Source organism: Drosophila sulfurigaster, chromosome 2L (assembly GCF_023558435.1).
Source record: "Drosophila sulfurigaster albostrigata strain 15112-1811.04 chromosome 2L, ASM2355843v2, whole genome shotgun sequence".
Taxonomy (NCBI): domain Eukaryota; kingdom Metazoa; phylum Arthropoda; class Insecta; order Diptera; family Drosophilidae; genus Drosophila; species Drosophila sulfurigaster.
The window spans coordinates 8,883,360-8,898,387 of record NC_084881.1 but is presented as its reverse complement, the minus strand read 5'-3'; the positions used below and the strand labels follow the sequence as shown (position 1 = coordinate 8,898,387).

The following is a 15,028-nucleotide window of genomic DNA, read 5'->3' as shown; positions in this document are numbered from 1 at the left end:
CAACTCTATATACTTTGACGGTAATAGTATATCAGTATACCAAATGTGGCCTTTAGTATATATCAGTATTTTACAATATATTATGTTGATATTTTTAGTACCAGTTCATACCTCTACAATTATTAAAAGAGTTGAAAAAACATCTGATCAGTTATAAAAAACATTTTTTCATCTAAAATGCATATTAATCAAACTCAGATAAAGCATTTGTAAAGCAGAAGTTTTACTTAAAAACCAAAAAAATAGGATTTATTAAGATCTTAGCGTGAAATTTTCCAGTTATTCTTTTTTTTCTTCTCTGACAATTACATTCGTATTAATCTCGTAATCATTGACCCCAATAATGCATATGCATATAATTAAATGCATTCATTTGAAAGAAGAGATCACAGTTTTTCATTAATTTTCTTTTTATTTACATTATTAAATATGTACAAAAATTTCATAGAATAGAAATTGACATGAAAAAGTCGAAGGAGCAACTAATTTTTGTTTTTCTGTCTAGAAAGAACTGTACATAAGAGGGCGAGTGATATAATACACATAAGCATAACAAACGAATGCGATTTTGGGATTGTTGGCAAGCTTCCAGAGGGTTCCGTCTAGACGGAATCCCTTGTCGGAATTGTCGCTCGATTGTTGCTTCCTCCTAGAATTTCGGTTGGTATCACAAACTAAAAACTAAATTGTAAGTCGTACATTGAGGGTGCGGATTCGGGTTAGGGTTGTGTTCCAGTTTGGCTTCGTTTGTTTTTTTTTGAAGTGGATAATTTCGAGAGGATGTTGTTGTGCTCGCCTTCACCCGATTTCATTGTAGATGGCCCTCGATTGTGTGTGTGCGTTAAATTGATCTACTTTTTGTGGAGGTAACCGCCGTGGCTGGAGATGCCGTACGAGGAGATGCCATGGCCAGAGATACCGTGACCAGTGCTGCCGTATGAGATACCGGGGCCAGAGATGCCATGACCGGAGATACCATGACCAGAGATGCCGTGGCTGTAGACAGCTGGGGCGGCGGCAACGGTGTGGGTGATGGCAACAGCGGGCTTCACGTGGCTCTCAACGTGCACGGGAACGGGCACTTTCACCTCATAGGGGACTGGGCGATCCACATGGATGGGGACCTTCTGGATCACACGCTTCTCGACGGTGTAGGGCACTGGCTTCTCAACGGGCACGGGGTATGGCTTGGGCACATGGACGGTGTATGGACGATCGACTGGGATCTTGACTGGGACCTTGACGACCTTCTCGACTGGGTAGGGCTGGGGCACTTCGACGGGCACCTTGACGATCTCCTTCACCTGGTAGTGGACGATCTTCTCGACTGGGTAGGGCTGTGGCACTGGCACCTTAACTGGGTAGGTGACGGTCTTCTCAACTGGGTAGGGCACATGACGCTCCACCTGGTAGGGCACCTGGACGGTCTTGATCACGGTGTTGGTGTGCACCTGAGTGGGCAGATGGGCGACAGCGGGTGCCACAGCAACTGGGGCAGCGATGGCAGCGTGTCCAGTGCTCAGAATGGCACCACCACCGATCGATGATGGACCATAGCCGTAGCCCAAATGGCCGATGCCGCGCTTCTCCTGCTTCTTCTCGGCTGTCGCGCTGCTCTCAGCGGCAACCTCAACTTTCTTGGCCTCCTCGCTGGCGTTGGCAGCCAACACGAACACAGCCAATAGGCCAAAAATAAGCTGCAATTGAAAATGTTACCAAAGTGGGTTAGACAGCCGTATTAGTCGGTTATACAACACCGGCAGCACTTCCGTCTGCTGTGTCCATAATTACGAATATGACAATTATGCAATGTTGAAAGTGAACTGGCATGCTATGCAAAGCCAAGTCGAGACAAGACAAGACAAGACAAGCCATGCAAAGCAAAGCAACGCCAAGCCTAGTCGAATCGAATCAAGTGAAGCCAAGCAATTGCTCGGCAGTGCGCCAAGTTCAATTTGATGGCAAATCGTGTGCAATGTGGCGCATACGTGATGTACAAGAACTCGAATTGTATACCAAGCTGCGTATGCGCATTGCAAATTTCTCACAGTTAATTGCAACTTTGTTTAGGAAGTGTATGTAAATGAAATTGAATATTACTTGATTGTTCAAATTGTCTAATAAATAAATATGTGTGAGTGCTCTTTTTCAACCATGATTAGTTAAGTATAATTCTAAACTTTACAAAATAATTTTTTTTAAGTTCAGAACTTTAAGAAAATACAAATTCTTTTGAAATGTATAAATTTTACATCTTTAGCTTGTACGCTTTATAATATCGCGGGTTATGTTTTTAAATTTCCTATACAAAGAAATTAACTTTATTCTAGAACTTTTGGGAACACAATTTACTAGCACAAAATGATTATTAAAGTTTCAGTTGACAGCACTTTAATCTTCGTTACATTTTAAGAAGTTTTTATTTATTTTTGATGCAAGCACTTTAAGAACTTTCAACAGTTGCGATTGTGATGTTATATTATTATATTGGGAATTGATATTTAGTACGCTTAAGCACAACATACCATGGATTTCATTTTGCACTTTTTTTTTGTTATAACTCCTAGACAGGCGCACTCAACTCAACTTTGGCCGGGGTGTGTATGTCTCAACCAACCCACAACTGTTAACTGAATAATTTTGCACAGACATTGCAAGCTTTTATATGCCGATGCCGACAGCTTTGATGCTGCTTTGCGATTTCTGCAATGGCCGTCGACGTCGATGTCGAGATCATTCACGCAGCCGCATTAGTCCATAACGCAGACCAAAAGCTCGCTCTCTCTCCTTCTCCCTCTCTGTCTTTCTTCTACGAAACAGGCGCGCTCTCGCTCTTTAAGCGCACCCGCTCTCTATGCCAAAAGGAAATGCTGAGCAGGCAATCGGTGTGAGCTTTCGGCATCTACGCGAACTGATCGCGCAACTCACACGGATACTATGTGTGTATACGAGCAATACGTGTGAGCTGCTTGCCATATACAGTACATGTGAGGGTGCGAGTGTGTGCGTGTGCATTCGTATCAGTTGGCAGGTCTCCTAACTTTTAATGGTACCAAGTACTTAGTAGTCAACTGGGGGCATGAGATACAAAAAACACTCTCAGCGATTTAACAGCCAAAATACATTTTTTATAATCAAAAAAATAAGTTTTAATATTAATTCCAAGTAAATCTATAATTTGCTTTTATTAATATTAAAATTAGTATTAGTGGTGCTGAATACACTTTTAAAAATTAACATAATATTCCACCTAAATCGAGAAAAATTTAAATGTGTTAAAAAAAATATTAAAAGTGGGAACTCATTCAAAGTCATAAAGAAAAATAGCAATTTAATAAATATAAATAATATATTATTGTATTTTAAATCAGCGAAAAAGTGATAGATTGTTTATTATTAAAAGTGTTATTATTTGAAAGTATAAAAATAATGTAAATAAATAAAATAAAAAGTATTTTTAGTGTTAAATGAATAATAGCTTATGTTGATGTTTTGGGACTGAGTGAAATAAGTTGCACTAGCAGAATCCAAAATTAATTTGGTTTTTGTTTTTTGGTTTTGAGAAAAACATGCGCCGCTTGGTCTGTGAGTTCTGTGCAGAGTTCGGCTGGGTTCGGTTGGTTTCGTGACTGAACTTTTGATCTTAGATTTTGCTTTGGCGAAGCAAATTTCGAATTGTAGGTGCAATGATTAAATGTTTTGTGTACCTCAATTTTTGCTTGCTTGTGTGTTTGAATGTGCAACTTGACATTTTAATGTGCATAGGAAATACATAAGTCGGTACTTGCAGTATAAGACTAACCGGTCAGTGGCTATACTATATATGTACATAAATGGAACGTGTGAACAAAGAGTGCCGAGAGGCCAAAACACAATGAAGGAGAGAGATGGAAAGATTTGAAATAAACGGAACAGAAACATACTGAACCTCAGATTTACGGACATTTTTCTCGAAATTATTGTGATTAATACTAAAGACGTTAGACGCCATTAGAGCGCTGTGCATTGTAATGTGCAGTTGAAGGCGAAGGTCGATCATCATCATTATCATTATCATTATGTGGCTCATTTTGAGTAGAGTAGCAAAGTTGAACCACATTATCAAACAGATCAAAAATGAGGCTTTTGTCTTGGCTGGGCATTGTGAGGCCTCTTTTGTGGCCAAGTCAAACGCATTGAAAGAACGATGCATCAAGCTGATGACCCCAAAAAAAAGCATTGAAACCATGAAGAAGATCAAGAAGAAGATGGAGAAGAAGAAGAAAATCAACAACTCTAGATGGCATAATAAATACGCAAAGTGAAGGGAAACGTAGCGGTTAAGGCCCAACATTAAATTCAAGTTCAAGTTTATGTGGATTTTATGTTTTTGTGTGGGGGTTTCATTATATCTACTATAAATGTTGTCTTTTTTTACATATTTCTTATTGCTTAACTTTCATTTCGCACACGCGCGAATTTTAAACGAAAACACTAAAATTCTGTGCAAAGTAACGTTCTTGTTTTTAAAATCAATCGTAGGAACCTCAGATCCATATGCAAATTCAAATTAAATTATAGTGCCATATATTCAGATCATTTGAATTGCTGTGTTTGATAATATGGATGATACCAGTATAAATCGTGGAATTAAAAATATGTTGAATATTCATCAATCAATAAATTTAGCTTTACTCATTAATTGATTACTCCTAATTGCCTCTTCGATGGTGTTATAATTTGTACACCCGCCACCCATAGGTGAGAAGTGTATTAGAAGGCAGGAAATGTAAGTAAAAGGCAGAAGGAGTCATATTCGACTCCATAAAGAATATATATTCTTGATCAGATGACCACCTAGAGCTTAGAGATTATAAACGCCTACTGCAATCGGTTCTTAGTTTCTTTGGCTGATAATCTGGTATATTTTACAGTATATGGTATATTTTAAACGTAGAACAATATTAATATACAACATATATTGTCTTCGTTATGTATCAGTATATTTGCGGTATATTTATATGGTATATTTTAAGAATTATACCACACGGTTTTGCTCTTATTAAAAATAGATAGAGGGTAACTTGTTTTCTTACTCTGTGGAATCAGTTAAAATCTATTTAATTGCTTCCAGTTTATTTTAAGTAAGGGTATTTCATATTCAAAGCTACAACCAGAACGGGTCTATATTGTTTTGCACTCTATTTGTTTTTATTTATCATATTCTTTAATTTGATAAATTTATGGATATTCTAATATCGTTGGTGTGATTATGCGAACGTCCAATTATGTAGTCAGACGCTGTCTAAATGCAGAGCACGGCATTTGCATAAAATATCAACGGGCCATTAGCTGAGTTAAGTATGATTGGAATATTCAGACTGAAAACTTGTCGCCTGCCAGGGAACTTTATAATTAATACCTAATGTCTGCTGGCTGTGTTGAGGTGAACCAGTTCTAAAGACGAGTAAACAAATTTTGAAGCATAAAACATGATTTCTTTTTTTCTTTATTTGTTTTTGCTTCGTGTTTTTTTTTTATTATAGTCGCATTTCTTTATTTAGAAATTTTGGTTGTTTGCTTCATTTCAATTCAAACATTTCCACAAGTTTGTTGGATTTTGTTTTTTGTTTATTTCACAAAGCGATTGGAATTGCAAATGGATTCCAATGAAGTTTGAGTGTGAATCAAAATTCGTAGCAATATGTTGATTTATTTTTTACTGTATTTATTTTTATCATCATAATAAAGTCACAAGACAACTGTATGACAATATTTCATTGAAGTAATGTATTAGACTTATGTTATTCATAATAGCTGGCTGAGTGGGAGGACAGCTTAAATTCTGATTTTATGCATTTTTATCGCTTTGATCTAGAAAAAATATAAAAACAGAAATAACCTTCTGCAAATATTGCACAAATTTGTTAAAAAGTATAAAATGCGGTTCTGCTTATACTAAAAAGATTTTACGTGTTTTACGTGTCATGAGACCATAAATTATTGCCGAAAAATACATTCCAATTCGGTGTTGCTATTGTTTATTGGAGAACAATTAAAAGCTGAGCAACTTTTGAGTGTATGCAACTGTCAGATACTCTGTGAAATGATTCGCATTCATTCATATAGGGTTTGTGTTCAGTTTCGTTTTAAGACAAATATACTTTACGCAGTCGGTGATTAAGAGGTATTGCTAAATAATAAATGTTGCCATTAAGTATGTTGAACAGATTTCGACTTCAAGTCTGTCCGTTTTTTTAACCCATCAATTTATTGGCTCTGTGCTAAGCATTTGTCATTTGCCATTTAATCGATGAGTCTGCCAATTTTTTCATCGCGTTAAATTGGTAAAAAAAAAAATTGCTTTTAATATAGTCTCGGATATGTAGGTCTGTAGTCGAAAGATATGAGCAATCTCTCATTGCATGTGCTCCACTTTAAGATGCTTCGCATTTGTCAATCGTTGAGGATTTTTTGTTGCCTGCTTTTCATGCCTCATTTGTTGCATTTTTGTCGCATGTTTTAAACTTTGCAATTGATTTTTGAGTGCCGAACATGTTTCAAATGCACAATCGTGGAGCTATGTTGAAAAAGTGATTAATTTTACTTTTTAGTAGAGCAACTTTTTTATTTTTTTTTGCTAGTCAACTAATTGCACTTTAATGACAGTAGCATGAAGTTTTGGATAAGTTTAAGTATAGAATGACTGTGAGCAATGAATATTTTATGCATTAATTAAAAAAAAACAAGTGTATAAAATATTCTATAAAATATTTATTTTTCTTATGTTTGTATAATATATTTATTTCACTCTACTTAGTGATTTAATTAATTCGTTAAAAACTATATTAAATACAAAACTTTGCACTTAATACGACTCATAAAAAAAAGAGTTAAAAATACTAACAAAATGGGAACGATTAATTTGACCATTTAGGTTAGTACTTGCAGTTACCTGTATATTCGTATTACTTGCGTCAGGGTCATTTGGGTAATCAGTGGAAAGAAATCAGTAAAATTTATCAAAATTAAAGACGTCGACAATTCAACTCAAGCGACACAATTTGGCCTAAATTTTGTGGTGGCCTGACTGACTGGTGGAAGATTTCTTCTGTTGGCTGAATTAGTGCTTAGGTTGGAGCCAGTCGAGGTTAGTTGAGGTAGGTACGGATAGTATTTGTCAATTGAAACGCCGGGCCACAAGCTTCGAGCTTCGAGACAGTCGTGCAAAACCTTCGACATTTAATTTGGCCACATTTTGAACTGTGCACGTTTACTTAGTTTTTAAGAAAACGGTCAGAAAAAAGTTGTTTACATAAAAACCAAACAAAACAACAACTACTCTCTTACATTTTTATACATTTTTTCCATCAACTTGGATATTTTTGATAATTGCACGAAAAGGTCAGGCAAAGTAAAAATTTTGATTTCATTGTTAACGCTGCGGATCTTCGAGCCACTGTTAACCCAATTTGTTGTCGTTATTACTGTTATTATTATTACGCTTTGACCTCAACACCCAACGCAATAAACGGTAGCTGACCTTTGTTTACTCCGTAACACTTTTCGCACTTAAATTTTCATTTAATGTTTTGGGAAAATGCTTGTACATTAAATACAAACAACCGAAGTTAGGAAAAAAATACACACAAAATAAGAAAAATACAATTTTTATCCATTTGACATTTTCCATGCAATTGGCGAGGGGCACGGCTTGGAAGACCTTGAAATATCCAACTTGCTAATAGGCAACACAATGCCAGGCTTCAACTGCAAAGCAAAAGCAACAACTACACCTACACGAGGTGCACACGGAACCAGACTTGAGGCTCGACAGAATACTACACAGCGGCCTGCGGCATTCGTGTGGCGGCAAATGATTCAAAGAACTGGCTGACACGCCCACCTAACGCCCACATTTGCACTTCAAGTAACACACAAATTGCCCAGAGTCTGCTGAGAAGCAAGTTTTGATAAAAAGAAACAAAATAAATGAGGATTTGTTGCGGACGGGTTTAATGCTTGCCAAACAAACTTGACATTATATTTGAATTCAGAATTATTTAATAACGCCCAAACAATTAAGAGTGAATTAAGTATAATTTGTGTATAAATAATATAAGCCAAATTTATATAAATATAATTTGGGGTTATATATTGATTTTTCTGTTTAATTGAAAACGGGTTGAATTGAATATGAATAAATAATGTGATTTATTTTGGGTTAAAATATTTACTTTTTATTTCGTTAAATAACTTTAATTAAATTATTAAAAGCTTAGTCAAATCTGTCATTGTTAGCTAAGTTCTTAATATAATCCTTTTTTTTCATGTCGTGTTGTACTTCACTCGTGTTTGACAATATAAAATAATGCATTAATCATTTCATTCAGTTGCTGTCGTTGCCTTTGCTTTTGCTGTCCACTTCATGTCGAGAAAACTGCGCAGCAATTAGCGCAAAAATGAAACAATAAGATCACGAAAAAATATACCAAATTGGATAAAAAATGCAAAAAGAGAGAAAAACAAAAATTAGAAACGAACAAAACCTTTGCTATGGGAATTATGTCGTTTGCTCGACTGTTGTTTGTGTTGAATGTTGTGTTACACACATATATGAGGTGTGTGGGAACCACATCTGCTCTGCTCTTATTATTAGCACCAAAGTTGCAGTAACTTGAATTTAAATTATTGTCTTTATGGTGCAACACTCTTGTCACTGAAGAAACACAATAAACACATTCAAAATTACACGAATCAACAAAGAAATAAAAACGAATAGAAGCTGATCAAACTTTTGGCATTAATAGACAAGACACCCAATAAAAATGAATATTTATAGTTCAACTCTTAATTCAAGTAGTCGATTCTAATTAAAATAAAAATATCAAATCAATGATTTCTTTAATGAATCTGTGTAGTATTTAACGACTCAGGAGCTGATTTTGAAGATCTGCTTAAATCTCACTCTATTTTAAGTACTTACTTGTGCGCACATATAAAGTTATAATTTCATAATTTGTAGCCAACTTTAAGACATCATATCTTAGGTTTTATTAAACTTCCCTTTTTTAAAAATGTTTTGGAATGGTATCTTGATTGAAATTTAAATTCTTATTATGTCATTAATCTGCGATGTATTCTTTAAATGGTTTTTTATACCAATCCTATTCTCGAATTTCTAATCTTTATTTCAAATCTGCGCAAATTTCGTTTTCTATAGATCAGATATTTATTTGAATAAAATTAACTAGTTGAGCTCGAGCTTAACCTCGATAAATTTGTTCATTCTACAAATAATTTCATTCTGTTCTCATTTTAGCAAAAAGTTTAACTTATTCGATTTCAGCAGATTTCGATAATGTAATTTTGTAATTTTAGTAATCAGCATTCTATTTGTAATCAATGCATTTAAGTTTTAAAATTGTAAAATCGGAGTGCCACACCCATTTACAGCTGAAGACAAATAAATATATAATTTAACGAAATCATTTTATTTGATTTTCACAACCACAACAACAATAGGTACAATAACAATAACAACATGCATGACAATGTGGAATATCAAATTACTAATATCCAAATTTTCAGACACACAAAGGCCCAATAGCGACAATAACAATACCGACAACAGCGCCAACAACAAAAACAACTATTCAATGGCCTAACTCAAATGCCACAGTGACACACTAACTGGGTGACTTCCAAAGCAGCAGCACACAAGCAACAGCAACAACAATAACAACAGCAACAACAACAACAACAACAACAACAACAGAAGCAACACATGCAACTTAGCCACGACGAAGTCGAAGAAAACTGAAATTATGCAACATTTGCGACTTCGCCAACGCGGACAGCTGCTAGCAGTGGAACAACTGCGGCAGAGTCAGCGGCAGTGGTTGCGACTGCGGCTGCGGCGGCAAATCGGTGGTAGGCAGCGGTAAACAGTTAGCAGTCAAATGCCTGCCGCATTTGGGAAGCTGCAAACCATTCGCCTGGCTATTTATGTTGTATTTGCCAGAGATGTTTTTGAGATATGTCGCATTCAATTACTCTACAAATGCGCTGTTTTTTTAGCCGTTGTTTTCGATGTTGTTGCATTGCTTTTGGTTATGCCCTGAAAAGGCGTAACACTACAATAGTCAATTATTTAAGTGCTTTCTGATAGAGAACACTTTCAGGGAGTGCTACTGCATTTGGAGAGCGTCGCAAAATACTTTCAATATAAAATAATACAAATAAAAGCCAAATAAGTAAATCGAGTTCGTTGCCTAAGTCTTTTGTTTCGCTTAGCAGGTGAAAGGATCTGAGGCTCTCCGATGTGCCCCCTTCAAGCTAGATGTGTGTGTGCTTCGTGTGTTTCGATTTCACCCAAGACACACCCCGGTGAGAAAATGCTGCAATTTGGAGCTATAATTCATATTGCATGGCGGGATACGGACAGTGCAAAACTGCGGCGAAAAATGCCATGCCAAATGGTCAAATGGCCAATTGCATAATAAAACCCACTGTGATGCGATGCGGTAGCTACTTTAATTGTTGCAATTTAAATGCATGCGATGAGAAATATTTATGCTGATGTGCCACGCTTCATAGCCGATAGTTCGCATACTCTCGTACTTCGGTGGGAGGACAAGGGTTTTATAGCCAGCAAGAGGTCACGCATTAAGATTCAGAAATTCAACTGACTTCGTTTTGAAATGACTCAGAAATAATGGAGCTATACTTTTATTATTATGTTGTTGAATTTTGTTTGTATTAAATGCTATCCTAAAGACTAACTGAATTGAAGCTGAAATAAAATTGATTTTGCTGCTGCCTCAATTATTATGATATACTTGTTAATTATCATAATCGAAGTTTCCTTCGCTCAATTTCGATCATAACATACTTTAATGAAACGCTTAATGCAGACATAAATCAATAAGAAAATCGGCAAGCCCTTAGGTTAAGTCAAGGAGTATAACATATGGTACATTGTGTCCGATTTCTCTCTGCATCGATGACTGCGGCATGAGGCCACCCAAAATGCTGAAGAGACAAGCAACAAATTGCGGCAACTAAAGGGGCAATTAAAACAATATTTTTGCCATAAAATCTTGCTTGGTAAACGAGGGCAGGTTGGGGGTGTACGCATATTTGTTGAAATTAATTAATTGCCTCAAAATGACAGAGACTACGGCAAAGGCAACGACAACAGCAACGGCAACGTCGACGGCAAATGGAAAAACTCAAAATGTAATTTTTCGCAATTTCGTTTTTTGCTTTATTTTTTTTTATTTTTGTTTTTGTTTTTTTTTGTGTATTTGGTCTGTTTTATCTTTTTGATTTTATTTTGTCCATGTCGTTGTCGTTGTAGTTGTTGTTGTGGTTGTTGACTGTCTGAGAAAAAGCCCAGAGAGACGTTGCACATTTTGCTCTAATGAGCGACTATACAAGCAATGAACTGATCTAGACAGCTAGTTTTGGAGGTCACCGCCGACTCCGTCACCGACGCCAAGTTGTCCATCCAATTGAAGCAAGAGTGTTGTTGTTGTTATTGTTATTGTTGCTGCTGCTGTTGTTGTAGTTTGATTGCGAAATGAGTTTGGCTTCGTTTTTGGCTAAAAAATGCATCGAATTCGCGTCAGTTGGCAGCTAAAACGCCATAGCTTTAGTACAAGTTGCACCAGTTTCGACTCATACGACTCGATACAGAAACCAAAACTCAACCAAAATGATATCGAAATCAGCCTCCGAAAGCATTTGCAGCAATTCGTCGCCGTCGTGCTCGTCCAAGCAGCTAGCGGCAACTGTGGCAATCTGGAAATCCCTGACTAACCTCTCTCCTCCTCCCTTTCCTCCTTGTGTCCATCATCATGCACAACATAACATACGTGTGTCGTCTTTGGGATTCTTTGGCTGCCCTGCATTTGGCTTTAATGCTTGAATTGGCCAGCAAGTTGTACTGTAAACTGCTTTTCATATCGTTTTTTTTTTTTTTTTTTTTTTTTATTTTGCATGTTTCTTTTTATGCATTTTTTATGGAGCAATTGAAGTCGTTGACTCGATTAAATGCCACAAAAATTGAACTCTGCTTGTGAAGTTATAAGTATTTCTAATTGCTGCTATAGTTAAAATCATTACAAATCAGTTTGAGAACCCTTAATTCTCTGAATTTAAAATAGTATGACTAGAAATATAACTTGAAAAGTAGTACTAAAAACAAAAGTAATATTTGCATGTTTGTTAATAATATGAAAGGAATCACTTTGAATACTCTTTTTATAATTTATAAATGTATAGTTTTTATCTTGAAAAATCAGAATATAAATGATTATTTTCTCAACAATATAATTAAGATATTGTTAACTTAGTCCGCACTTGGCATTCATGTTCTTGTCTACGTTAAAAGTTCGCCTGCTGAGCAAATTGTTAATAATTATTGTATTTAATTACGTGCAGCATTCTTGTGCTCGATTTAATTTGTTATAATTGAACCCTACAAAATGACATTAGAGCGATTAAGTTTCATTGAGAGATCCGCTTGATAATTGCCCAGCGGTTGCACAAGCTGCAAGAAAATTCAAGTGGCAACACCTACGAGACACTTGGAACCTGCAGCAACAATTTGCAGTTTGCACAATTTGTAACAAATGATGGCAAACGAAAATTGAAATGTATTAATAATACTTATAGAAAAGTGCATTGGTAAACAAGCTGTAGACACACAAACTGCACACAAGCTTTGCCACGCCTCTTTATTTGCGCGCGCCTTGTAAAGCCGATGACCTTGAGTAGATATTATTATTACTCGTAATTCTTTCGCCTGGTAACTGGTTCTGTTCTCTAGTCTGTAGTGTGCTGTAGTGTGGATTGTTGTATCATGTATGTTCTGCAGCTCTTTGAGCTGAAAAACAAGAATCCGAATCAGAATCCGAATCAGAATCAGAATCGTAACGTATCGAAAAGAAAATTAAATCAGAGAGATCCGAGACGACTTTTTTATTAGAAAGTTGTTTTAGTTCCGTCAGCAATGTCCTTGAGCATACTGAAAGGTGACTTGCGGGGGCTTTGGCCCCAAGATGAGATGCGCCACAGATCCCAACGTAAAACAAATCAACCCATAGCAGATGTTTGATATATGGTCAACGCGCTTACAAAAGCTTTTTTATACCGCCCATTAAAACGGTCCAAATGAACCGGTTTTTGGTTTTGTTTTTATTTTGTTTTTTTTTTATTTGAAATATGTTTTTGTGCTCTTAATGTTCCATCTTCTAATTGCTGTTTGAAAAACCCAAAAAACCAAGTGGAAAATGCAAAATAGTCCTAAAATGTTAAACGATTCAATTCATCAAAATCAAACCAGCAAACAAAACAATTTTTATTTTAGTGGTTTTTATGGTCAATTAAAAGTGATGTTTGCCTTTCGCTCTTAGAACTTGCCACAGCGCGCTGCAGTTTGGTTTGTTTGTTGCTTTTTTTGAAAGTTGAAATTTTGGTATTTTCAAGTTGGGAAAGAAAAAACCCAAGATGCTTTAAGTGACATATCAATTGTCCGTGTTGCTCTGGTTTTAATTTGTTTCGTTTTTGTGCATTTGTTGTTATTAAATTATTTACGAGCGCTTAGAGACTGACCTTTAGTTGAACTCCTCTTGTAAACACAGTTGCAAACAGAGTTGACATGTGCGCATCTGACAGGCCGGGATCTGTCTATCTGTCTGTCTGTAAGTCTGTAAGTCTGGCTGGTGGCCTTGTACGTGCATCTGTCAGATAAATCGTATCTTATTTCAAGATATCTTAGCTGTTGCCCTGTGTCATTTATATGGCACTTGGACGGACACTTTGCAGCCAGCGTAATGAGTTATGGATCGTTTCGCTATTGTCCCTCAATGCCAATGACATGCAGTTCCTGCAATCTACCAGAAAACTGGGTCAATCCACAGCTCACTTTAGATTGTCCGCTTTATGAATTGGAGAGCGGCTTCTGCAGTTCAATTCGCAATTTTGCGACATATAAAACACAATTTATGATCTATAAATTAAGGTACATTAAAAATTTAATCAAATCAAATGCCATCCAAGTCATTAAATTAAATGCTCTAGATAGTATTTAGACTTGCATCTACACACATATTGTCATCTGTTTGTTGTCTTTACCGACTGCAATTTAGAACCTAGATGTTTATTTCTCCGAACTATTTATCAAATTAAATAATTGTGGGGGTCTTTTCTTTCCTCTTTGACAAGAAGGTAATTTAAATAAATGTTATAAGAAATTTTTGAATGATTTTAATATTACATTAATCTAAGAGTTTCAACATAAATGCCAAACTCCATCTTAAGCTAAGTAATGTGTCATTATATATAAATGAAAATAAGATTTTTGATTTTTAATAACCAATAATAACATATCACATATTAAATTTTAAATTGTTGTTTTCTAATAATCGAGACACTCAGTTTCTCACTGAAATTTGATGAATATTAAAAATAAGATTCTTGGTTATATTTTTGGCTTCATTTTTACATCTTCATGGATATTTATGAGTCCCAAACCCATAGTGTTGAAGGGTAATATAACTTTGTCTGCAGAAAATACATAAATATCACAGGTAAAAGGAAGTATCTCCGATTCCATGAAGTATATATATTCTTAATCAACGCCAACATCCAGGGATGTTATGGCAGCCGTACTATGAAGACCTATACAGATATCAGAGACTATACGAAATGGAGATATCATTTTTTTTCGACAGCAGATGTTATATTGGTATAGATAAAGTTTGTTTTAAATTTTTTACTACGCCCACTTTCGCCCTTGAAAATCGAAAAAAATCTAATAGCAAACGAAATTTAGTTTTTTTTAAATGTAGTACTATAAATATAGAGTTTGGTGTGTTTTAGTATTTGTACGGTATAAATTTGGTATATTTTTCAGAATAAGATTTTATTGAAAATGGGTATCGGATATCTGACAGTCGAGCCCGCTCGACCGTTGCTATCTTACTTGTTTAATATTTTATCCAAAACTGCTGAACTAAAAATATTTTATTGTTATGGAAGT

General features: G+C 35.7%; 2 protein-coding genes across 2 annotated transcripts in view; one reads left to right on the top strand and one right to left on the bottom strand.

The window, feature by feature from the left end:
* LOC133835113 (angiotensin-converting enzyme) overlaps positions 1-15,028 on the top strand; it is a 70,097-nt gene that overhangs the window by 41,392 nt on the left and 13,677 nt on the right. The window lies entirely within an intron of this gene.
* On the bottom strand, positions 393-2,639 carry LOC133835130 (chorion protein S38). Its single transcript, XM_062265020.1, has 2 exons — positions 2,526-2,639; positions 393-1,697 (listed from the first exon to the last, which is right to left on the bottom strand). The coding sequence occupies exons 1-2, from the start codon at positions 2,535-2,537 to the stop codon at positions 852-854; spliced, it is 858 nt and encodes a 285-aa protein (XP_062121004.1). The 5' UTR covers positions 2,538-2,639; the 3' UTR covers positions 393-851.